The 25538-nt window shown below is 47.1% G+C and overlaps 2 protein-coding genes and 2 long non-coding RNA genes across 8 annotated transcripts; 2 read left to right on the forward strand and 2 right to left on the reverse strand.

The window, feature by feature from the left end:
* The first annotated feature begins 38 nt into the window (after positions 1 to 38).
* Positions 39 to 11843, forward strand: slc9a6b (solute carrier family 9 member 6b). Of its 5 annotated transcripts, none has more exons than XM_077019507.1 (16): positions 41 to 529; positions 2251 to 2453; positions 2639 to 2716; positions 2846 to 2922; positions 3047 to 3159; positions 4529 to 4634; positions 5187 to 5328; positions 5739 to 5844; positions 6080 to 6168; positions 7335 to 7448; positions 7580 to 7691; positions 7842 to 7995; positions 9140 to 9179; positions 9331 to 9426; positions 10790 to 10886; positions 11012 to 11149. In XM_077019507.1, the coding sequence occupies exons 1-16, from the start codon at positions 268 to 270 to the stop codon at positions 11023 to 11025; spliced, it is 1803 nt and encodes a 600-aa protein (XP_076875622.1). In that variant the 5' UTR covers positions 41 to 267; the 3' UTR covers positions 11026 to 11149. The 5 variants fall into 5 exon arrangements, with proteins under 5 accessions (XP_076875619.1, XP_076875622.1, XP_076875621.1 ...); XM_077019506.1 differs by lacking the exons at positions 10790 to 10886; positions 11012 to 11149 and adding exons at positions 11409 to 11511; positions 11707 to 11837 and having other exon boundaries at positions 42 to 529; positions 9331 to 9416; XM_077019505.1 differs by lacking the exons at positions 10790 to 10886; positions 11012 to 11149 and adding exons at positions 11409 to 11511; positions 11704 to 11843 and having other exon boundaries at positions 43 to 529; positions 9331 to 9416.
* On the reverse strand, positions 524 to 5191 carry LOC143525489 (uncharacterized). The gene is made up of 3 exons (XR_013133670.1): positions 4573 to 5191; positions 2227 to 4336; positions 524 to 1919 (listed from the first exon to the last, which is right to left on the reverse strand). It is a non-coding gene; the product is annotated as an uncharacterized LOC143525489 (long non-coding RNA).
* On the reverse strand, positions 7327 to 11198 carry LOC143525490 (uncharacterized). Its single transcript, XR_013133671.1, has 4 exons — positions 11064 to 11198; positions 10862 to 10947; positions 7835 to 7984; positions 7327 to 7757 (listed from the first exon to the last, which is right to left on the reverse strand). It is a non-coding gene; the product is annotated as an uncharacterized LOC143525490 (long non-coding RNA).
* Positions 11844 to 13159: 1316 nt separating the features above from the next.
* On the forward strand, positions 13160 to 21845 carry fhl1b (four and a half LIM domains 1b). Its single transcript, XM_077019509.1, has 6 exons — positions 13160 to 13319; positions 17813 to 17971; positions 18083 to 18257; positions 20238 to 20407; positions 20635 to 20821; positions 20995 to 21845. Exons 2-6 carry the CDS (start codon positions 17816 to 17818, stop codon positions 21147 to 21149), a joined length of 843 nt encoding a protein of 280 aa, XP_076875624.1. The 5' UTR covers positions 13160 to 13319; positions 17813 to 17815; the 3' UTR covers positions 21150 to 21845.
* Positions 21846 to 25538: the final 3693 nt, after the last annotated feature.

Raw genomic sequence — 25538 nt, forward strand, 5'->3', positions numbered from 1 at the left:
GGTCCATCAAGTTCTAATGTTAATATAATGTCCACCTACTTTAAGTTCAGATTTTGTTGCCCAGTTTTATTTAATTGGTTCGGTTGTGAATCGATTTTTTATATTATTTAAGACCTCTCTCACACATTTGAACTTTTATTGTGGTTTTTGTTGTAGTTTATCATAAACCGGAAGTCTATTTGCAAAAAGAATATGACCGTTTAGTTTCGGTCTAATTTTACTTCAGCCGGGCGAAGGCGGCGGTTCAACCTCTCAGCAAGAGTCAAAATGGGAACCGCAGAACTATGTGTCAGTCGCTCACGAAAATATATTATTTGTTGTTTTTTCTGTCTAACATTGTTTTCTATAAGTGAGTGTACCGGACTTGTTGATGCTGTCACTGAGAGGAAAGCCGAGGAAAGTCACAGACAAGACAGCACAAAAGTGTTAATATTCACTCTGCTGCTAACGCTTACTATCTTAACCATATGGCTCTTCAAACATCGACGCTTCAGGTTCCTACACGAAACCGGACTGGCCATGATCTATGGTAAGATGTTCGTCTCACGCTTTTTATCTCTGACTGTAGCTGTCAAAACTATGTTTAAGTAGGTGTGTTGCTATGTGGACTATGCAAAACTTTTGCTCCATAATTTCCACGCCGTAGCAGGTCAGTAGACTAATGGTCAACCAGTTTAATCAACCAGAACCTGTTCCCTCACTAAACCATACAACCCATCCCTCACACACACCACGGTCCGGTAGGAACGATGGGTTGTCGTTAGAGACGCTGTCTAAGTAATGAGATGAGATTCAGAAACTTAAAGGATTTGATAGTCTCTTCTTTCAGACCGTCTTAGTACTTTGTACATGCTACTTTATGTACACACATATATACACATATGTAACAATAGTATATATACACATCTATATATGTGTTTATATGTATATATTGTATAATACTTTAATATTTGTAGAACGCATGTGTCTAATGCTATATGTCTACATTTATGTGGATAACCACTGCTTAACATTACTACAAGCACTCAAGACATTAATGTAATTGGGTCACAAAATGAGAGAAACCAATATCATGCCATGGCTTCTGAGTGGAGTCTGAGAGAAGAGGTTCTGGGCGGAGTTTGAGAAAATGGGTGCTGGGCGGAGTCTGAGAGAAGGGGTGCTGGGCGGAGTCTCAGAGAAGGGGTGCTGGGCGGAGTCCTAGAGAAGGGGTTCTGGGCGGAGTCTCAGAGAAGGGGTGCTAGGCGGAGTCTCAGAGAAGGGGTGCTGGGCGGAGTCTCAGAGAAGGGGTTCTGGGCGGAGTCTGAGAAAAGGGGTGCTAGGCCGAGTCTCAGAGAAGGGGTTCTGGGCGTAGTCTCAGAGAAGGGGTTCTGGGCGGAGTGTCAGAGAAGGGGTGCTGGGCGGAGTCTCAGAGAAGGGGTGCTGGGTGGAGTCTCAGAGAAGGGGTCCTGGGCGGAGTCCTAGAGAAGGGGTGCTGGGCGGAGTCCTAAAGAAGGGGTGCTGGGCGGAGTCTCAGAGAAGGGATGCTGGGCAGAGTCCTAGAGAAGGGGTGCTGGGCGGAGTCCTAGAGAAGGGGTGCTGGGCGGAGTCCTAGAGAAGGGGTGCTGGGCGGAGTCTCAGAGAAGGGGTGCTGGGCGGAGTCTCAGAGAAGGGATGCTGGGCGGAGTCCTAGAGAAGGGGTGTTGTCTTCATGAGTTCATGATTAAAAGGGAGGGGGGGACAGTGAACATCCACTGCATTTCTGTCTCTGTGGCTGTATCACACTGATTTGATTAGACTACAATTGAGAAAACGTGTCTCTTCAAACAAATGAATGACGTGTTTGTCTTGCCTGTAGGTGTCTGTAGGAGTTGTCATTGTAAACATTGTTAGCTCATATGTTGTGACCCGCACTGGAGGTTTCAGATCAAAACAGTGTCCTGACAGGGAAACACAGGAACATTTTCCATTACATTTTTCACTTTGTGGAGCTGAGAATATCCTTGTAAATGACATTCCTACACTATTACCTAAGGGGTGCATTGACTTTTACTTTGAATTTTGAAATTTACCTCAGTGTAATACATGTCATTCAGTTGGAATTTTAATACACTCATTCATTCAATTGTCATTCAGAGCTAAGCCCTCTATCACTTATTGGGCTGCACTCATAGTAACTATCCTGGATGTTTTATTATTATTATTAATATTATTATTTAATTATAATATTATTATTATATTACTAACATGTTTGTCTCTTATTGGCTCCAGGCCTCTTAGTGGGTGTGATCCTCCGTTTTGGGGTCCATGTACCGCCGGACGTGAGCAACGACACGCTGACCTGCGTGGGGAAGTCCAGGCCCAGTTCCCTGGTGCTGAACGTTAGCGGGCACCTGTATGAGTACGCTCTGCGTGGAGAGGTGGAGGGTGACCCCCACAGCCAGGACCTCCCCAACGCAGACATGCTCAGGAAGGTAGCGCTACGTGGCTCTCGCTAGTCTTCCCTGTCTTCGTCTGGCGTAATGGGGATTTGGTGATTCAGGCCTTTCTTGATGTCACCGGAGAGCCCAGGTTTTGGTTTCAGGTGCTTTGACCCGTTGCTAGTTCTTAAAGCTCAGCTCCGTTGCTGCGGTAACCCTGAGATCTGCTTCACTTTCAGGCCACGTTTGATCCGGAGGTGTTTTTCAACATCTTACTGCCGCCCATCATCTTCCACGCTGGCTATAGCCTCAAAAGGGTAATGGTGGCTCATCTGCTTAGCACACTCAGTTTAACACGTTTTTAACACCTTTAGGTGAGTTTATAGTGTTTATGATGATCTTTATGAAGAGCAGCTGGTAACGTGATTTTCTGTATTGATTTTCAGAGGCACTTTTTTAGAAATTTGGGGGCCATCCTTACCTATGCATTTGTAGGCACTGTGATTTCTTCGTTTGTCATTGGGTGAGTTCTTTAATCATACAGAATGTCCTGACCGATGTCATGACTGGGGTAATAGTAAATACCACCTTACAGGTGGGTCCGATGTCACTTTACAATCACTGTGGTTCCGCTGCTGCTTTTGCAGGTTGGTCATGTACGGCTGTGTGGCGTTAATGAAAGTAATCGGACAGCTAGATGGGGAGTTTTTCTTCACAGACTGCCTGTTTTTTGGTGCCATCATCTCTGCCACAGACCCAGGTATTGTTCTGCTAGTCTGGGTCATGCCCTACAGGTCCAGGCAGTGTCCTGCTAATCTGGGTCATGCCCTACAGGTCCAGGTATTGTCCTGCTAGTCTGGGTCATGCCCTACAGGTCCAGGCAGTGTCCTGCTAGTCTGGGTCATGCCCTACAGGTCCAGGCAGTGTCCTGCTAGTCTGGGTCATGCCCTACAGGTCCAGGCAGTGTCCTGCTAGTCTGGGTCATGCCCTACAGGTCCAGGCAGTGTCCTGCTAGTCTGGGTCATGCCCTACAGGTCCAGGTATTGTCCTGCTAGTCTGGGTCATGCCCTACAAGTCCAGGTATTGTCCTGCTAGTCTGGGTCATGCCCTACAGGTCCAGGTATTGTCCTGCTAGTCTGGGTCATGCCCTACAGGTCCAGGTATTGTCCTGCTACTCTGGGTCGTGCCCTACAGGTCCAGGTATTGTCCTGCTAGTCTGGGTCATGCCCTACAGGTCCAGGTATTGTCCTGCTAGTCTGGGTCATGCCCTACAGGTCCAGGTATTGTCCTGCTAGTCTGGGTCATGCCCTACAGGTCCAGGTATTGTCCTGCTAGTCTGGGTCATGCCCTACAGGTCCAGGTATTGTCCTGCTAGTCTGGGTCAAGCCCTACAGGTCCAGGTATTGTTCTGCTAGTCTGGGTCATGCCCTACAGGTCCAGGCAGTGTCCTGCTAGTCTGGGTCATGCCCTACAGGTCCAGGCAGTGTCCTGCTAGTCTGGGTCATGCCCTACAGGTCCAGGCAGTGTCCTGCTAGTCTGGGTCATGCCCTACAGGTCCAGGTATTGTCCTGCTAGTCTGGGTCATGCCCTACAGGTCCAGGTATTGTCCTGCTAGTCTGGGTCATGCCCTACAGGTCCAGGTATTGTCCTGCTAGTCTGGGTCGTGCCCTACAGGTCCAGGTATTGTCCTGCTACTCTGGGTCGTGCCCTACAGGTCCAGGTATTGTCCTGCTAGTCTGGGTCATGCCCTACAGGTCCAGGTATTGTCCTGCTAGTCTGGGTCATGCCCTACAGGTCCAGGTATTGTCCTGCTAGTCTGGGCCATGCCCTACAGGTCTAGGCAGTGTCTTGCAAGAATAGGTAGTGTCCTGCATGTCCAGATAGTGGCATCCTGCAGGGCTCTTGCTGAATTCTACTGTATAAAGGCCAGGTCATCACTGAAAGAAAAGCACATCATTATTCATCATATTATATTTATAATATGACAATTAAATTTACATTTGACAGTTATGGTTTGATTGGTAGGATACCCACGTTGTCATTTTCCTTGACTTTTCCCTGTGTGTGTGTGTATGCGTGTATGCGTGTGTGTGTGTGTGCGTGTGTGTGCTAAATGAGGATTATCTCAGTGACTGTTCTGGCCATCTTCAATGAGCTGAAGGTGGATGTAGACCTGTATGCGCTGATGTTTGGGGAGAGTGTTCTCAACGACGCTGTGGCCATCGTGTTGTCCTCGTGAGTTGCATGTTGCATCACACCCTCACACATCACGTTGCCAGCTCGACTCAGATCAGTGTGCTGACCCTGGACCTGTGAGACTCATAGTGCATTTATGTCAATGTTTAGGTTAATCCTAAGATTAGGATTGTTTAAGGATTCTAGTTATTTAGAGATTATAGTTATTCAGGGATTAGGATTGTTAGGGATTAGGATTAGAGTTTGGTTTGGTTATTTTCTTTGGTAGTGCCCTTTGCCCTTTGGCTACATATTTGGTGCATCTGTAATTCAACCCTATATTATCATCAGAGTGTCTCTGTCTTTGCCATGTGGGGTCTGAAACAACAGTGTGTGTGTGTATGTGTGCGTGCGTGGTGTGTGTGTGCGCACGTGCATGCGTGTGGTGTGTTTGTGTGTGTGTTGTATGTATGTGTGGTGTTTGTTTGTGTGTGTGGTCTGTGTGTGTGGTGTTTGTTTGTGTGTGTGTCGTCTGTGTGTGGTGTGTTTGTGTGTGTGTGTGGTGTGTTTGTGTGTGTGTGGTCTGTGTGTGTGTGTGTGTATGCCCATCAGGTCTGTTGTGGCGTACCAGCCGTCCGGAGACAGTGTCCAGGTGCTGGATGGACGTGCCATGCTGACGTCCCTGGGGGTGTTTCTGGCTGTTCTCAGTGGCTCTTTTGCATTGGGCTCAGCTACTGGAGTCCTAACTGCTCTGGTAAAGTCTGTCGCCAACACCTTCACTTGGTGAACATTTCCTTAGTGGAGTAGAGTTGTTTTAGCTGTGTGCCGCTAGGCTACATGTGTACTGGGTTCAATACTGTATGCTGATTAGCCGTGTGCAGTCTGTGTGCATGCATCACTGTATGCTGACTGGCTGTGTGTATTCATCACTGTATGCTGACTGGCTGTGTGTGTTCATCACTGTATGCTGATTGGCTGTGTGCATCCATCGCTGTATTCTGACTGGCTGTTTGCGTCCATCGCTGTATGCTGATTGGCTGTTTGCGTCCATCGCTGTATTCTGACTGGCTGTTTGCATCCATCGCTGTATGCTGACTGGCTGTTTGCATCCATTGCTGTATGCTGATTGGCTGTGTGTACTCATCACTGCATGCTGGTGGTCAGGTAACAAAGTTTACCAGGCTGAGGGACTTTCCCCTGCTGGAGACTGCCCTCTTCTTCCTGATGTCATGGAGCACGTTCTTATTGGCTGAGGCATGCAACATCACTGGTAACTATGAGCAACCATGAAACCATCTCAACCATACTTAAATAAATGAAATGGAAGAATAAGTCTCATGTCTTTAAATACTAATGATTATGCAGAAGAGTAATTTGTTGTAGTTGCTGTGATGAATGTGTAGTTGAATAGAGGTTGCATTTAAAACTAAATTGCATTTTCATAAACTCAGATGTGTGTGTGTGTGTGTGTGTGTGTGTGTGTGTGTGTGTGTGTGTGTGTGTAGGTGTGGTGGCTGTCCTCTTCTGTGGAATCACCCAGGCTCACTACACTTACAACAATCTCTCAGCAGAGTCCAAGAGTCGAACCAAAGAGGTCAGATTATATACACACACTCTTCCTCTCTCCTTTATTCTCTCCCTCTCGACATTATTAGTTCAGTTAATTAAATGCTTAATTGTTTAGGGATTAGAGTTGTTTAGGGATTAGGGTTGTTTAGAGATTAGAGTTAAGAGTTTGATTTGGTTATTTTCTTTGCTACTGCCTTTTCCTCTTTGCCCTCTCTGCATTGTTATAGCTAGTGTGATGTATGTATTTGTGACTACTGAAATGTATAGGAAACGTACATGTGCCTTGTCTATGTGTGGCCTGTGTTTATTACACCATACAGAACGGGGCTGTATTTTAACGGCACTGTGGGTGTTTTCAATCTTCACAGTGTGTTTTCATAACATATGGGGCAAATTGTAACATACCTTGGGGGCTATATTTTGGATTCTTTCCCTGTAGTGGACATTATGGTTATTTCCTACAAACATATAAAACACCAGACACACCAAATTGTTGTAATGTTGAGGAGTCAGGAGGTGGACACAACTGCTGAGAAGAGCATGTTTTCTTTACAGGGGCTCCAGTAACTTCTGGAAGCCCAATTGGGCTTTCTAGAAGAGGAGAGGGGTGGGGAGGCATTATGAACAAAATAACTAAACCCATGATGGAGACGAGATTAAAACACAACAGTAGAACTAATAGTTAACGATAAACACATAGACCTACAAGGAAAGACTCCATGCACAGGAGACACAGCAGACCTTGAGACCACCTGTTTAACCCGAACAGGCAGCAGATACCGCCTCGGTCTGCCCGTGGTGACAAACTACAGTACTGTAGAGAGCAGTCTGTCAGGAAGGATGGGGAGAGTTATCTGTGGCCACCAGTCCCTTTGTGAGGGCTGTCCTGCTGTCCTGCCTCTCCAGTCCCCCTGCTGTCTCTTTCATGTGCCACAAAACAAGTGGGACTGCTTCCCCCCTGGACTACACAGACGTCCCTGTGGTTTCACCCACTTGGTGTGATACTGTGATGCTTAAGTGTTCCTTTAATAGTTTTGAGCAGCGTATGAGTTTAAATCAAACAGTGCCGTGACACAGAACGCACTCCCCTCTCTGCTCAAGCATCACATCCACAGCCACAGAAGAAGCCAAAGAGTGTGTCTGTTTATATGTGTTTATAACCGTTTGCATATCTGCATTTTCCCCAAACAGTTGTTTGAGCTGCTGAATTTCCTAGCGGAAAACTTTATCTTCTCCTACATGGGGTTGACCCTCTTCTCCTTCCAGAAGCACGTGTTTAACCCCGTCTTCATTACTGGAGCCTTGGTATCCTGACAACCTCAGCCCTCACATTTGTTCTGAGATGTTTAATGTGTGTGTATACACATACTGTGAACATTGAGACACACACACATTCTGCAGACTTGGTTTCTTTGACAGCTGCTTCCACCCAACAGCTGGCGATATTACTTGGCAGAGCTGCGAACATCTACCCCCTGTCATTCCTGCTCAACCTGGGCCGCACCAATCCCATCAGCCACTGCTTCCAGCATGTGATGATGTTTTCAGGTAAAAACCAGATCGACCAGCTGGCCGTCTCTAAGTGTTTGTTTCTACAGGCGTAATTGCATAGCTCTGCAAACATATGAATCAGAGAATCAAAGAGCGGTCCGACCACGCCCACCCCTCTGATGACGGTGTCTCTTCCTCACCTGCCAGGGTTACGAGGAGCTATGACCTTTGCCCTGTCAATTAGGGACACGGCAACCTACGCAAGACGAATGATGTTCTCCAGCACCCTGCTCATCGTCTTCTTCACAGTGTTTGTGTTTGGTGGGGGCACGACCCCCATGCTGTCCTTCCTGAAGATCAGGTACACACACACACACACACACACACACACACACACACACACACACACACAAGGCAAAAATATTTGTATAGCACTTTTAATACACAATGGCAGTTCAACGTGCATTGAAAAGAAATAAAGATGCACTGTAGTGCTTCAAAGTTAAAAGTTGCATCTCTGGGTAAATGTTTCACAGGAGCCAAAGCCTGGTGTACCACACAAACACACACACTCAGAGACTCACACACAAACACACACACACACACACACACACAAACACACACACTCAGAGACTCACACACAAACACACGCACACACACAAACACACTCAGTAGACGCCCCCCCCCACACACACACACACTCAGAGACTCTCTCACACACACACACACACACACACACACACACTCAGAGACTCACACACAAACACACACACACACACACACACACACTCAGAGACTCACACACACACAAACACACTCAGTAGACCCCCCACATACACACACACACTCAGAGGCTCTCTCTCACACACACACACACACACTCAGAGACACACACACACTCAGAGACTCACACACACACACACACACACACACACACTCACTCAGAGACTCACACACACACATTCGCTCAGAGACACTCACACATACACACTCACACACTCTAAGACTCACACACACACACACACACACACACACACACACATACACACTCACACACTCAGACTCACACACACACACACACACAGACACACACACACACACACTCAGAGACTCACACACACACACACACACACACACATACACTCAGAAACAATCAATCAATCAATCAAAGTTTATTTGTATAGTGCTTTTAACAACTCAAGTTGTCGCAAAGCAGCTTTACAGGGTTTACAAGGTTAACAATACTATGGGTCCAGAAACACACACACACACACACTTGGATACTAATACTCTTAAACTGATACGGACAAAAATTTTTAAAATGTACTGTGACCTGAAATCAACACAGATTATGATGACGATGATGATGATGATGGTGGTGGTTGTGGTAGTTCTAGGTGAATGTCTGAGAGTGTGTGTGTTGTGTTGAGGTGGATACAGTAGTGTCTCCACTGTCTGTGTCCCATCACCTGTTAAACCATGTGATGTATGACTGTGCTCTCCAGAGTGGGCGTGGAGGAAGAGGAGGAGGAGGAAGAGGCCACGGTACGGACCACAGCTGCTTCAGTGTGAAGTTGCCTGCTTCCCCAACACTGCTCACCCCACAAACATTCACTGTGTTTACTGTAAAGCTTCACACACATGCACGCTAATGCTAATTAGCTAATGCTAATGCTATAAACCATCTCTGTCTCAGGTGACGGTGTCAGATGGAACAGCAGGAAGAGATGGTAGACATGACACCGCTTGGCTCTTCAGAATGTGGTACACATTTGACCACAAGTATCCTTCAGTACGGACACACACACCCACACACTTCACACACACACTTCAAACACACATACACACACACACACACACACACACACACAAACACACACACACACACACACACACACACACACACACACACTTCACACACACACTTCACACACACTGGGAAATGTTCCCTCTCAGTGAGGTACTGTGAGGTAGAAGGAAAAATGGCCACACACCACAACAGGGCAGTAAAGATTACTGTCATACTACAGCAACTAGAGTAGAACATGTACTCAATACAGTGAACTATATCGTAATTACAGCAGGGAATACCTTTGGACACCAAAGGGTTAAATAGCACTGATCTGCTCCAACCTGATTCAGCTCAATGAGAACTTGATCATTAGTTAAATCAAGTGCATCGGGTCCAGTGAAACAGCAGGATTGGAGTCTGGCACTGCGAGGTTGAGGCCTGATGCTCCAGGTTTAGACAGCAGAGGGCGATCTTGCACAATCACACTAGTTTTTCACTAGTCCACTAACAATCTGGCCCAGATTGTTACACTAAAATCCTAGTCCTAATCATTTATAGAGGATTATTTATTGAGCTTTAATGACAGAGATTAGGATTAGGCTTAGGTCTCTCCTGGAGACAGTGTCTGGGTGCAGGACTGTTCTGTGTGTGTAGCTGTTCTGGGTGTGTGGTTCTCTGAGAGTAGCGGTTCTGGGTGTGTGGCGGTTCTGGGTGTGTAGCAGTTCTGGGTGTGTGGCAGTTCTGGGTGTGGCAGTTCTGGGTGTGTAGCAGTTCTGGGTGTGTAGCTGTTCTGGGTGTGTAGCAGTTCTGGGTGTGTAGCAGTTCTGGGTGTGTAGCTGTTCTGCGTGTGTAGCAGTTCTGGGTGTGTAGCGGTTCTGGGTGTGTGGCAGTTCTGGGCATGTAGCTGTTCTGGGTGTGGCGGTTCTGGGCGTGTAGCTGTTCTGGGTGTGTGGCAGTTCTGGGTGTGTAGCGGTTCTGGGTGTGGCGGTTCTGGGTGTGTAGCTGTACTGGGTGTGTAGCAGTTCTGGGTGTGTGGCGGTTCTGGGTGTGTAGCAGTTCTGGGTGTGTGGCGGTTCTGGGTGTGTAGCTGTTCTGGGTGTGGCGGTTCTGGGTGTGTAGCTGTTCTGGGTGTGTGGCGGTTCTGGGTGTGGCAGTTCTGGGTGTGTAGCTGTTCTGGGTGTGTGGCGGTTCTGGGTGTGTAGCTGTTCTGGGTGTGTGGCGGTTCTGGGTGTGGCAGTTCTGGGTGTGTAGCTGTTCTGGGTGTGTAGCGGTTTTGGGTGTGTAGTATTTCTGGGTGTGGGGCGGTGTGGTAGTGTAGCCTTGTGCGGTCAATTCTAATCAAAAGTCGCTACTTTATTTTCAGCTCTCTCAAGTTTCCAACAGGCTTTCAACTAAAGTGCCCTCCCCTTCCCCTTTTGCCAGCCCCAATTTATACCCAAAATTCCCGCGGCGAATTCCAGGTAAGAGGCCGCTCATCAGGGTGGGCCAATCAAAGTTCTCCCAGGTGCGGCATACGCTCTTCTGGAAAACAAATATCTCCACATCAATTAATTTAGTAAGTCATCATCAGTCTATACGTCTACAGATCCGATGTCTTGACAAGGTAATCTCTAATCAGGTACGTATTCCCCTCTCACCTAGTAGGCTGATGTAATACCAGGTAGGTTGGTGATGATGCCGTACCGGTCTCAGCATCACAGGCGGTTCTGGGTGTGTAGCTTTTCTGAGTGTGTAGCAGTTCTGGGTGTGTGGCGGTTCTGGGTGTGTGGCGGTTCTGGGTGTGTAGCTGTACTGGGTGTGTAGCAGTTCTGGGTGTGTGGCGGTTCTGGGTGTGTAGCAGTTCTGGGTGTGTGGCGGTTCTGGATGTGTAGCTGTACTGGGTGTGTAGCTGTACTGGGTGTGTAGCAGTTCTGGGTGTGTGGCGGTTCTGGATGTGTAGCTGTACTGGGTGTGGCGGTTCTGCTTGACTCGGTACTGTCCAGATATGTGAAGCCCCTGCTGACCCACAGCGGGCCGCCCCTCACCTCCACCCTCCCTGCCTGCTGCACACCTCTGGCACGCTGCCTCACCACACAGGCCTATGAGGTGAGAGCACACACACACACACACACACACACACACTTACAGTAACACACAGACATATTGCAGTATAATCAGAATAACATGGATTGTACTGATATGTATGGAACGTTTTGTATTGTGATGTGTTGTGGATTCATCGTTGTACTGGATGTTGTGTTGTGTTGTTGTGCTATGCTGTGTTTTCTGGTCCCGCAGCAGGACTCTGACTCAGAGCTGATCCTGAACCACAGTCCCAGCATGCTCTACAGTGACCTCTCAGCGAGCACAGACACTCTCCGTGACCCCTCTGCTCAGGAATAAAGGCAGGAACCAGCTCAGTCAGTTTTGTCAGTCCTGAATCGTCTCCTTGTGCCACCTTCATCACCATCCTCATCATTCTAGAGCTCTTCTGTCAGGGACTGTGAAGAAACATGCATGGCAGGACTCCCTTTCCCTTGGGACGGAACTCTTACAGCAGGACCCCCCCCCCCCCCCCCCCCACCCTTGGAATGGGACTCTTACAGCAGGATTCCCCCTCCCCCCCTTGGGACGAGCAGGACTCCCTCTCCCTTGGGATGGTACTCTAACAGCAGGACTCTCCCCCCCTTGGGACGGGACTCTTACAGCAGGACTCTCCCCCCCTTGGGATGGTACTCTAACAGCAGGACTCTCCCCCCCTTGGGACGGGACTCTTACAGCAGGACTCCCCCTCCCTTGGGACGGGACTCTTACAGCAGGACTCCCTCTCTCTTGGGACGGGACTCTTACAGCAGGACTCCCTCTCTCTTGGGACGGGACTCTTACAGCAGGACTCCCTCTCTCTTGGGACGGGACTCTTACAGCAGGACTCCCTCTCTCTTGGGACGGGACTCTTACAGCAGGACTCCCCCTCCCTTGGGACGGGACTCTTACAGCAGGACTCCCCCTCCCTTGCAGTGTGGTTCTCCCTCAGTCTTATCCTGATGACACTACCAAATCTCAGCGTGTGTGAAGCTAACAGTCTGGCATCCAGGCAAATGATTCTGGGTACCTCTAGTCTTGCACTGTTCTGGGTTTTTGAGTCTTATTTTTTCTCCTCTGAATGTATTAAATTATTTATATATATTTAACGATTTGCAGAATTTAACCACTGGCCTTGTAAACAGCTGTGGTAGGAGTAATATGGCCAACCCCATCAAAGCAACACGCCACACCGTGTTGTGCCATAAAGCGGTACCATGTTCGTCATGGGGAGTAAGCTCATAAAGTCGCGGCGAGGCACAAGTGGTTTAAAGTTGTTCCTGACCCATTTGACACAGATGGCGTAATGCAGTTCTTGTCTAACATACATGAAATAAGTGCCTAATGTTTAACTTATTTTGATAAAAATCCGTGTCCACGGAGTCACTTGATTAAAACAAATGCCCATATTAATATACTCTTAAGCACAAACCTGAACCTGTTTTGATGTTTTGTTACATAAAATATTTAATTAAACGGAAAAAATTAATATTTTTTACCGTAAGTTGGGTTGTTTTGTTTTTTCTCTTGACAGTTATTCGGTATTAAGACAAAGTGAATAGTTTAATTTAAAACGTGCCTCAACACAAATACGTATTTGCGCCCACAGACTGCAGGTTAAGTTGTTTAGGCAGCGAGATCGCCACACTAGGGAGGCTGCGACTATATAAAGGTGCGAATGCGGCGTGGCGCCTGTAGTTCGGTGCAGCCCTCCCGCTCGTGCCTGCCTCGCGCTCCGAATCCCCGCGCAGCGTGCGTACCTACCTCGCGCTCCGACTGCGTGCCTAACCCACTTCTGCACTGCAGCACACTACGAGGACGGAAGTCTTGTGGTGAGTTTCGTCGTTTATTCTCCACCAGAACCTAGATCCAGCACATTTGAGAGAGCAGAGCAGTTGGTGGATGTCGGTATGAAGCATCGGTCGCGGTTTAATCAATCTTGAACGCGTCATCCGTCCCGTGGAACTAATTGCGCACCAGTTTTTCCAGAATCAGTCATGCTTAACACGTACACCTGTTTTAGGTTGTTTATCCTAGGCAAACACGGTATTTGCTATTGTCGTTACATTTCCTCAGTGCCACGTGTGTTTTTTAGAGAATTTGTAAACCCCACGGGATGAACGCAATGGCGTGTTCAACAACAGCAGTTATGACACGAGCTTCCTCTAATGTTTAGTCCGTAAATGCAATTGTAGATAATACATCGTGCGTGAAATGTATGTTAATAAACCTGAAATTAAGTGCAAGCAGTCTGTCCAATACTTTTTGGTTTTGGTAATGTACGTACCAGACGGGGCGTTGGTTACAGGAATTTTCTGCATGCAGCCGATTAAAAGTGTCTGTAACTGAAATCTGTTTCTTATTAAGATTATTAACTCGAACGAGTAGCTCTGAGGAAAAGAGTCACTTGGCAGCCCGCCTTAGTGTTTGGATGAAATTGTATTTTTCGTATAAGTGAAAAATATACTGTACTGTGAAAGTTGAAAGTTTGAAAGTGAAAGTTTGACAGAATTCACTTACTTATTAACTAATGCCATTGTATTCTCTACTATTAAGGACAAATTCACATGCAGGGACACCCGCACGCGCTGCCTGTCCCTTCACTACAGTCCAACACTAAGGGTTTGCCACTGGACTGTAGACAGACTAGACATTCAACATCGCACACGAGTTTGTTGAACATAAGCTGGCATCACACTGCGGAGGTCTGAACAATTAGATACAGTTTTGTGCACATATCAAGTGCACATCAAGTGCACATTCGTTCTTCACCCCAGAGTGCAGCAGTAATGGTCACAATGCATCATATTCACAGGACCATAAAAACAATTCTATATTCATGAAAAATTTGTGTTTGGTGAAAGAACAGAATTGTCCACACACAGACTGTCTTGTTCTTGTTGTCCTGTCTTGTCCTGCAGAAATAGAGCTCAGGACAGTCCTTGTATGCCTCAATAGTGGTTCATTGTGAGTCTCAGATTGACAGGGACAGGCCCCAACTTCTGCACCTCTCCACACTGAGGTGTGTGTAGTCTCATCTGAACAGCTGCCCCCCCGCCCTCCACCAACCTGCCCTGCACCCCCTCCCCTCCACCCTGCTCTCCACCCCCCACCCACCACCTTACCACTTCCTCTTTAAGGCATGTGTGGAGGCCATTAAGGTGACGATTCATGCGAATTCCTTCTCCACACCAAATCTCACTGTTCCCGTTCAGTTCCTGCATCGCCTTGGGCCAAGACGGGTGAAATCATCATCTTTCATTTTAGTTTAAAACTCTATGAAGGATAATGTTGAACTTTCTGCAAAGTTGTCGTGGTCACTGAGGGTAATTCCCATCGATAAAATGGCAGACTGTAGCCTGAAAACACTGTATCAAATTTAGAGCAACTCCCCACACTGAAAGCCAGTATTTAAAGGTCGTTAAACAGCAACGCAGCAGTCTGCCAGTTATGGTTTCCTTAGTTCAGACATGAGCAGCTTTGTTACTGGCACGCCTGTGTAGTCTTGTTTGTACAAGCGGCGGGAGTTGATGTGACTATCGATAAGCATGTGAGGCAGGTCTCCATAGCGCCGCCCTGTTAGCACACACTCCAGGAGCAGGTGGGCCTTGGCATGCAGGCTATTGTTGGAGCCACAGATAGGAATGTTTGGCAGTGGGAAACGAATGTTTGTCCTGTACTCGGCCTTGCCGAGACCTTCGTGCGCGAATGATGGACGGTTTGTTTCCAGCCTGAGACGAGTGGGTGTGGGCATCACGTAGAAGTGGGTCTGGGCTGCACTCGGGCCGTCTCACCCCTCTTCTCCACTCTTCCACTGTTTCCTGTTTCCACACATTCTTTATGGAGGAGATCATGCCAGCCAATGGGGTGCACACACCCCCGTGTTTCCTCAGCTGTCTGGCAGACGGAGTCTGTTACAGCTGCCACACTCACACTCACACATGCTCCAGTGTTGGGTTACGTATTTTGGGAGTCAAAGTTTTTGTTCAAGTATTTATTTATGTATGTATGGTGAGGCTATTTAACAGTTTGTGAGTATCTACTGTCTAACACACATCTGTTAGTGCATGCGAGGACATTGGAGTGTGTGTCTCCTGGAGCACACTGTGGTTTTTGTGAAGGTGATGATTTTAAGCCAACCTCATGATGTCATTGCCCGGTTCCCAGTTTTCCTGCTCTTTTTTTCATAAATTACAGAATGGAATGCCGCCACACCCTTTTATGGGTCTTCAGAGAGGATTGTGTGAGAGTGAATATAACAACCCAACACATGGACATGGATGTTCAACACCACAATGTTTTACTTCTACAAGATGCTTGTAACCCTCTCGGTTTTCCTCACAGACTGAGCTGTTAGCCTGGGGGGTTTGTATAGGCTGAGATGTGGGTTTCCTGGGCTGGGCGAACTCTGTCCTCCACGCTGCTGTGCTTTGCTGCCTTTTGCCTTCCTGCCGACCCCACTGTGGTCTGTTCCATGAGGTCATCCCAAATGCAGACTCCAGCCTCAGAAGTTTCCTCATGTCCCCAGAGCTCACAGTAGAAGAGGTTGCTGTCTGGGAATGATAGAAACAAAGCTCACCTCTCACTCTGATTTAAAGGGTCTCTCTGCTTCTTTTCTCTCAACAGCTTTTGATATTTTGGACTGTTTTAGAAATGTGTTCTGGTACACTGGACCTGCCATGGGTCTGTGCAGAGGGAACCAGACAGGGTCATGAGGTCATCTGGTCACTGCTTGTTTTCGTCCAGCCATTATGGCGATAAATCGAGGCTGGATCTGTGTGCACATAGAGGGGAGAAGGTTCTGGTGTGAGTGTGTGTTCACGCCTGCGGTCCTGCTAAATACCTTTTAATAAGAAACACTCCTAGATGTTGTGAAAGACTGAGGCAAAGTTGGGCGAAAAGTACATTTGTATGGATGTTGCAATGTCATGTTTTGGGAAGGTCACGTATGTTATGGCTAGTCTGTTCTGTCTCCTTTTGGAATGAAGCGGGGACCCTTCAGCACGTCTTTAATGCTGTCCACGTGGGACGGAAACCCCCACAGGAAGGTGTGAGACGCACGAGCTGAAGCAGGGCAGGGTGTTGGGGACTGATACGCGGACACACAGGAAGAGCTTGGCAGATATGAGCCCTCCGGGACATGGAGAAACGGAGTAAGGGCGGTGGCGTCGGAAGGGTGGAGCTGGCTGCAGCACTGGAAGAGACTGGCAGGAGGGTGGAGGGGCATTTCCACAACTCCTGTGTGTACTCGCAATGTTGCGTGGAGATTCAGCGTCATTCCCACGCTGCTCAGAAGCATCACTGCTATAGGGGCTCAGACTGCCACGCTAGGGGAGTGTTTCAGCACTCAGAAGTGTTTCAGCACTCAGAAGTGTTACAGCACTCAGAAGTGTTACAGCACTCAGAAGTGTTTCAGCATCTTCGTTCGGAGGCCTGAGTGGGGGTTGTTGTGATTTGCACAGCAGTAAATCATTCAGGAGATTCAGACATTTAGAAATTGCACAAAGTGTATTTTAACTGTGAGAAGAGAACTTGGCCACATGGCTTTTCTTTTTCCTCCGGAGTTTAAGCAGAAAGCCCCAAATCTTTGACTGGTCTCACATTCCTGTGGGTAAATGGGCAGATGGTTCAGATGATCCAACCCAGATGTTTGTATATAATCTGTTTTTTGGACATATATTAAAGAATTGCAGTTCCTGAGCATCCTGTTGGTTTTGTTTCCTGAGTTCATGCACTGTTATTTGATTAGATGGACAGACTGATTGAGTTAAAGCACTCTGTGGGCATCAGCTGTTGGCAGCATTACTGCCTTCATTATTTAATTCAATGAATGACTGGTTTCTTATTCTTGCTCTCCCCTCAGGGTTTAATGGTGAATCATTTTCTACCCAGGAAAGGGGAAGGGAGCATGCACTGTGTACCTTGTGTTGCCCGTGGTTACACACACAGGCAGTCATAAGATCATTTGTGCATCCAAAATTAAGCATGAACAAACATTCTCTTATCAGTTTAAAAAACACGCTGCACGGTTTCCAGCAGCACTGTCGAGCTTGCGGCTGTGCCTGGGAGAGAGAGATGCTTTGATCAGTCAGCCCAGAACATGAGTCACCATTTAAATCAACAGATTTAACACAGTTTAAATCAACAGGCTTTCATGACTCTTTTTTAATGTCTGGATGAGGTCATCAGCACCTGTGTACCTCAGCTCTGTGGCCCCTCACTGTCTCAGTACCTCAGTTCTGTGGCCCCTCACTGTCTCAGTACCTCAGTTCTGTGGCCCCTCACTGTCTCATTACCTCAGTTCTGTGGTTCCTCACTGTCACAGGCCATGTCGGACCGTTTTGACTGTTTCTACTGCCGTGACGATCTCAACGGCAAGAAGTACATTAAGAAGAATGAGAAACCGGTCTGCGTGCGCTGTTTTGAGAAGTTCTGCGCCAACACCTGCACTGAATGCCGCCGACCGATTGGCACGGACTCTAAGGTATTGCTGGGCTTCCCTGGACCTCCGTTAGTGATCATTTGAACCCAACCTTCACCTGTACGGCTGCTTCACCTGTACGGCTGCTTCACCTGTACGACTCTCCTCCCACAGGAGCTCCACCATAAGGGCCGCTACTGGCACGACGACTGCTTCCGCTGTTCGAAATGCTATAAGAATCTGGCTAAAGAAGCGTTTAGCATGAAGGAGGACCGGATTCTCTGTGGGAAGTGCAGCTCCCGCGAGGATGCGCCCCGATGCAGCGCCTGTTACAAACCCGTTCTGGCAGGTACAGTAGAGCACACGGAACAGAGCAGCTACAGTAGAGCACACAGAAGAGAACACCAGCTACAGTAGAGCACACAGAACAGAGCAGCAGGTACAGTAGAGCACACGGAACAGAGCAGCTACAGTAGATCACACAGAAGAGAACACCAGGTACACTAGAGCACACAGACCAGAGCAGCAGCTACAGTAGAGCACATGGAACAGAGCAGCAGCTACAGTAGAGCACACAGAAGAGAACACCAGGTACACTAGAGCACACAGACCAGAGCAGCAGCTACAGTAGAGCACATGGAACAGAGCAGCAGGTACAGTAGAGCACACAGAACAGCAGCAGCTACAGTAGAGCACACAGGACAGAGCAGCAGCTACAGTAGAGCACACAAAACAGCAGCGGTTACAGTAGACCACACAGAACAGCAGCAGGTACAGTAGAACACACAGAACAGAGCAGCAGGTACAGTAGAGCACACATAACAGCAGCAGGTAGAGTAGAGCACATAGGACAGAGCAGCAGCTACAGTAGAGCACACAGAACAGAGCAGCAGGTACAGTAGAGCACACAGAACAGAGCAGCAGCTACAGTAGAGCACACATAACAGAGCAGCAACTACAGTGGAGAGGGCAGTGTAGTGTTCCCCCCGTGTCTGGAGGAAACTGTCCCGAATGGCTGCCAGTGATTGTCCTGAGCACAAGGACAAGGGTAAATGTCAAAACTTTGCACGCAAGGACATTTTGGTCTTCCATTGTGTGTTTCAGTTCATAAACACCATCCTTTCTTATTACTATGAGCCCTTTTGTGGGGGTTTATAAAGAACTAGTTATTCTGCTTGGCACCGACTGCTTGGCAACTGTAATGCAGGGAGACGTTTCATGTTCCTGGTTGGGGGGGGGGGCAGTACAATTTAAACCAGATCATTTTACTTTTTTTACTTCCACCATGGAGGAATTTAACCTGTAGCCCTGTAGGAAGCTTCAGTATTATGCAGAGATTAAACTTTATAACTCCTGTAACTTCTGACTGTGGCCTCAGGACCACAGAGGAAATAGATACAATTTATTCCATTTACAGAGTAAAATCATGCTAAACAGTTCAGAGTGAAACACGGTTTTAAACCTGAGTTGATGCTCTAGCTGAGCTTTGACTTGATGGGTCTGATGGTTCCAGATCTCCACTGATCTCTAATAATCGGAAGGATGCTCAGCCTCGTTCCTTGTTTAATGCAACAGTCCATTGATAAAATGGCCTCTTTGGACACATTGGAAGGGTTTTGTGAATAAATGATGACATATCAAGCCAGGAACATCTCTCCATTTTGCGTGTTTTGGTGCCCCAGTCATGGTAGCGGACGTCATCTAAAGTTTCTTTGTCAAAAGTAAATGTAAATCATTAGTGCATTTTCCTAAATGCACATAACATGCGTTGCAATTGGCTGCGTCTCTCAGAAAGCCAACATAAACTCTCCATTCTGTCACAGACCCACCCCTCAATTCTCATGCTTTCCTTTTCATTTTTTCATTTAGTCTGCATTTTATTTCATTACAGTACTTGCACCCGTACTTGTGTATTGTGACTACTTGTGTATTTTGGTATTACCATATAAGCGCACACTGAAGTACTGAGGCTGAATTTACACCCTTACAGTTTTACTGTTTATGTGCATGGGAACTTCTGGTGGGTCATCAGTCATGGGTTAATTGTTAAGCTGGCGTAGGTGGACCCTGCAGGGGAAGTACTCACCTATTCAAAGTGAAGGTGGTTAAGGGCGGTCCTCTGTGTGCGGGGTCAGCGCTGACGTATAACGCATCCATCGTTCCACAGAAATGTTCCTAGCAGGCGAATAAACAAAGGAAGGAGTCTCCAACACTTTCTCATGATCTCAGCTGGAGCCCACTTTTACTGTATGGTTCTGGGTATTTGGGTTCTCTGATGTTCTGGTTAGGCCCGTTCCAACGTGTCTCCTGCCGTGTGGCTTTGCTGAAGGTACTGAGAGTGTGGACTACAAAGGCTCCACGTTCCATGATGACTGCTTCACCTGTTATCAGTGCAAACGGCCCATTCGCTCCACGAGCTTCCTGACCAAGAACGACAACATCTACTGCAGCTCATGCCATGAGAAGAAGTTCGCCAAGCACTGTGCAGGCTGCAGAAAGGTAGGCGAGAACAGACTCTCCCGTGTACATACTGCATGAATTAAGTGGAAAACCTAGGATGGAGAAACTCTTATTTGCATTAAAGTGTGTGTGTGTGTGTGTGTGTGTGTGTGTGTGTGTGTGTGTGTGTGTGTGTGTGTGTGTGTGTGTGTGTGTGTGTGTGTGCGTGTGCGTGCGTGTGCGTGCGTGCGTGTGCGTGCGTGTGTGTGTGTGCGTGTGTGTAAAAGGCCATCACCTCTGGAGGGGTGAACTACCAGGACCAGCCGTGGCACTCGGACTGTTTCGTGTGCTGTATGTGTGAGAAGTCACTGGCAGGAACACGCTTCACGTCCCACCAGGAGAAGATCTACTGCGTGGACTGCTACAAGAGCAAAGTGGCCAAGAAATGCAACGGCTGCCACAATCCCATCACCGGTCAGTACAAACTCACCAGCCAGTACAGACAAAAAGGCACACACTCATGAGACAAACACGCATACACTCAAGCACCAACATGTGAAAAGCAACATTCAGACGAGGAGAAGCTGGTGAAGTCCAGTCCTCCTGTTTGACTTCATGCCTGTGCTTTGTGGTGCTCTCTACTGCAGGCTTTGGAAAAGCCACAAACGTGGTCAACTACGAAGGAGGCTCTTGGCATGAATACTGTTTCAACTGCAAGAGGTGCTCATTAAACCTCTCCGAGAAGCACTTCATCTCCAAGAACGGAGACATGTACTGCACCGACTGCTCCAAGAAACTGTAGGACCGACCTGGAAGCCAGATGAGAAAGATCGGCCGAAGTAAATCGGCACGAAATATGAAAATATCCTTAAAAATATCCTGAAATTACCTGTATACTAAAGGCTTAGACTAAAGCTGCTTTTTGAAAGCAATGTGATCATTTATAGTTCGCCTGCCGTCCAGTCAAATCAGACATTGTAGCATTGCTAAAACTGCAGATGCATAACAGGGTTAGGGTAAATGAATTAAGTGATTAAGTAAAATGAGGTGTTTGTGTGTGTGTGTGTGTGTGTGTGTGTGTGTGTGTGTGTGTGTGTGTGTGTGTGTGTGTGTGTGTGTGTGTGTGTGTGTGTGTGTGTGTGTATAACACGTGTATAGCTAATGAAGGACCACTGTCCATAATGTCTCTGGAAACCTTGTGTACTTTAATTTTGAATATATCTCTCTGTATATAAGTATGTATGTGTTTTATACACACAGTTGTAAGACAACTTATAACTCTTATGATGAGACTAATTACACTTTCTGTTCATTATTAACTCTTAAATGACAGTAAAATCATATTGATATACAGCAGAAATCCATGTAATTTAAAAGGGTTCTCCATGCATTGTGAGTTTGGCAATTTCATAATTGTGGAGTCACTTTAAGTAAATTTGTAATCATTTCAAAACTTGTCATATTGCAGCAAAATAAAATCTTATCATATATATTACAACTTTCTGCTTTAATAATTTTTTATATTGTGTTGCAAAATGCAACTAAAAGGAACGTGTGTTTGTGGGGGGTGATCCTGGACATTACTGTATTATGGGACAAAAGCGCCATCTAGTGTTGGAATGCTGGAAGCGTTAATCTAGTTTATGCCTAGTCCAGACATAAGGGTCATTTACTCTAGACCAGATAGGCTGTTTGCAGTAAGTCTTGATGACCAGAGGTGTTAATTCCAGGTTCAGAAAGTAAACATCCTCACCAGGATTTTGTTCAGGCTTCCTGGATTGTGTTGATTCCACTAATCTTACCTGGATTGCAAGCTTGAGTAAAATCCTGGTGAGGACTTTTACTTTCTGAACCTGGAATTGACACCTCTGTTGATGACCTCAAAGATTGAGGAAATAGTAAATATAAGTCAAATATATTACTGCTGATTACATGACTCTCCCCCCCCCCCTCTCTCTCTCTCTCTCTGAATATAAGAGAGAGAATAGGAACTTTAGTTGTTGAAATCCTTAAACTACGTGAAGTTTCTGCAGCATTTAGAGTTTCATAATCTGAAAAACTGACAATTTGTATTAAAGCACTAAATCACTGACACTGAAGATACTGCAACACTAAAAGTGCAACACTTGTTCTGTATTTGATCATCTCTGGTACACTACAGGCTAGCACTGGTTTAACATATAAAACCAGGAACACTGGATTAACATATTCTAGCACTAGTTTAACATATTCCAAAACTAGGAAAATTGGATTAACATATTCTAGCACTAGTGTAACATATTATAAACAACACTGGTTTAACATATTCTAAAATGAGCAACTGAGTGAACATATATTATCACTGGTTTATAATTTATAACTCTGGACTAACCCTGGTATAACATACTCTAAAACGGCCATGACACGTTCTAGCACTGTTCTAACATATTGAGCAAACAAACGTGAGAGTGAATTCAAACCGCATCACATTATTCATGCAGTACCACTCAGATATGGACATCATCCGAGTGACAGTAGTCTTGTAAACGTGTGTAGTGTAACCGAGAGGGCAGGAATGTGTGGACACAGCGGGTCCACCTGTAGCGCAGGTGGATGAGGGTGGAGCTCAGGGGCAGAACATCCCCATGAGGGAGCGAGTTCTTCATGTGCGGACACCATCCAGGTGGAGTCGACGTAGTGAGAGGTGAGTTCATTTCTTTCATTTGCTTGTTTGATTTTTTTTCTGAAATTTGAAACAGATCCAGACAAAATGTGTAATCTATTTGCACAAATATTTTTATATTTAAGCAGTGTCTATCTGTCGGGTGGTACGTTATTTTTATTAGAACAGAATATGTATGGCACTTGTATTTGTGGTAAAGTTCCTTTTTAATGAACAATGAAATAAAACTGCAAGTCATGCACACACAGTATGATAAAAATTGATATGCAGTATATAGAACTTCCAGTAAAATGTTAATTACTGTTAATTACTGTTAATTAATTTAACACTAGTAAACCTTGACTACACGGCAGTTTTACTACCTGTGCAGTTCTCCCTGGTATCATCTAGAGATATATGTGACTGCCTTTTCGGGATGTTGAATAACAAAGTTCATATTTGCACTGCGCTGTGAAACTGTTTACAAACAAGTTTTTCTTTGGCACCTAATGTTCAAAGTACGTACAGTTTAATTAAATGAGTTACTCCACAGTGATCGTAAAATAAGAAACGCTGTCCAGACTGTAGGAGGTTTGGGATCGTTGGTGCATCATATTTACTCTTCTGTTTTATGAGGATTTTTATTCTACAGTGATCATAAAGCAGGCTGGGCATCTCTGTCTGAGCCCCTATGGCTGGCCCCTCCTCTCTGGGCCCCTCTCTCTGGACCCCTCTGTCTGGGCCCCTCTCTCTGGGCCCTCCTCTCTCTGGGCCCCCCTCTCTCTGGGCCCCTCTCTCTGGGCCCTCCTCTCTCTGGGCCCCTCTCTCTGGGCCCTCCTCTCTCTGGGCCCCTCTCTCTGGTCCCCCCTATCTCTGGGCCCCTCTTTCTGGGCCCCTCTCTCTGGGCCCCCCTCTCTTTGGACCCCCCTATCTCTGGACCCCCCTCTCTGGACATAATTTCCCCTGATGACGAACCATTTCCGTGTTTCTTAGATTTAGCACTTTCCAGCTAATGGCAGCTAACAACTCACTCCTGACTCTGTTGGTGTGCATACGGCATTCGTTTCACTTATCACTGTGATGACTTACAACATGACACGACTGCTGAAGTGTGAAAGGTGTGCGCAGGTTTAATGGATTGTTTAATTTCCCTTTGAGATGGAAAACGCCATGAGATATGTGCAGCTCTGTGTCATTCTCCTGAACCTACACCTGACGTTTGAAAAGCGTACAGGTACCGATACACAACCATTTAAAACAGGTAATGATTTAAAAGACTTGATACTATATTTTCAAGACAAAAAAAATGTATGCATATTAATTTTAAGGTATTTCTTGTCTTTTTAAGATGGTAAGAGTTCTCAGCTATGAAAACCCCTTAATGATCAAGTTAATCAGGTTTATAACCCGCTGTTTGATGTGTGTGTGTGTGTGTGTGTGTGTGTGGTATCTTGCCCTCCAGCTCCGGCAGGTCTGTGGGGTAGGAAGGTGGTCCTGCAACACGCTAACTGCCAGTACTGGAGTCTCAGGCCTGAATACGCTCTACCCGCCCTGCAGGACTTCAGTGTGTGCGTGAACGTGCAGAGGACCATCAATAACTCTGTGTGGACGGCCTTCATGTACCGCCAGCCCAACGGGGGCCGGGTGGAGCTGGGGCTCGGGGGCCGCGGGGGACTCCTGGACGTCTGGCTGTTCGGGAGGAACTGGTCCCCGACAGACATGCTGACCGTGGGCCGCTGGCATTCCATCTGCATCAGCTGGTCAGGTTCCCGGCACCAGGCCCACATCAACATCGACGGCAGGGTTATCAACATCACCCAGGCAGGAGACCGGTCCTGGCCCTGGGACATCTGCTGTCTGGCCCCTGCAGGCTCCCTTACACTGGGGGCTGCCCATTACTTTGTGGACGGGACGATGCAGGTGGAGAGCGGCACCAACCTACAGGGCAGCATAACTCTGTTCAGGGTGTGGGGCAGAGCACACGTCTCCACCCAAACCTGCGCAGATGGAGACGTTCTCCAGTGGCATAGTCGAGTCTGGCAGACAAATATCAACTGCCAGCCTGTGAGAGATGAGACGTTAAAGTGTGGTGAGGCCCTTAAACACACAATCGCGCATGCACGCACACGCACGCACACACACGCACACGCACACACACACGCACAAGCACACACATTCAGGCATGAACTTTACCGTAAGTGTATATATAGTACAGCATTTAGAGGAGCTCACACTTTAAGAGTCAGTTCTGTGCTGCAGTGACCCAGGTTTGACTTTCAATGTTCTGTTGAAACACCCCACCCCACGCCACCCCCCCCCAACCCCCCCCCCCCCCCCCCCAACCCCCCCACCCCCCCAACCCCCCACCCCCCCCAACCCCCCACCCCCCGCAAGGCTTTACAACAAAATCATTTAATAGGCTTTCACTCAAAACTGATCTTAATTAGACAGTATATTCATTTTCAACCCTCTCCTCTCCTCTGGCAGCCTGGTCACTGTACGAGGTAAAGATGCAGTTCTTCATCTGTTGGTTCACTGGAAACCCGGCAA

The sequence above is a fragment of the Brachyhypopomus gauderio genome, chromosome 10, assembly GCF_052324685.1.
Source record: "Brachyhypopomus gauderio isolate BG-103 chromosome 10, BGAUD_0.2, whole genome shotgun sequence".
Lineage (NCBI taxonomy): Eukaryota > Metazoa > Chordata > Actinopteri > Gymnotiformes > Hypopomidae > Brachyhypopomus > Brachyhypopomus gauderio.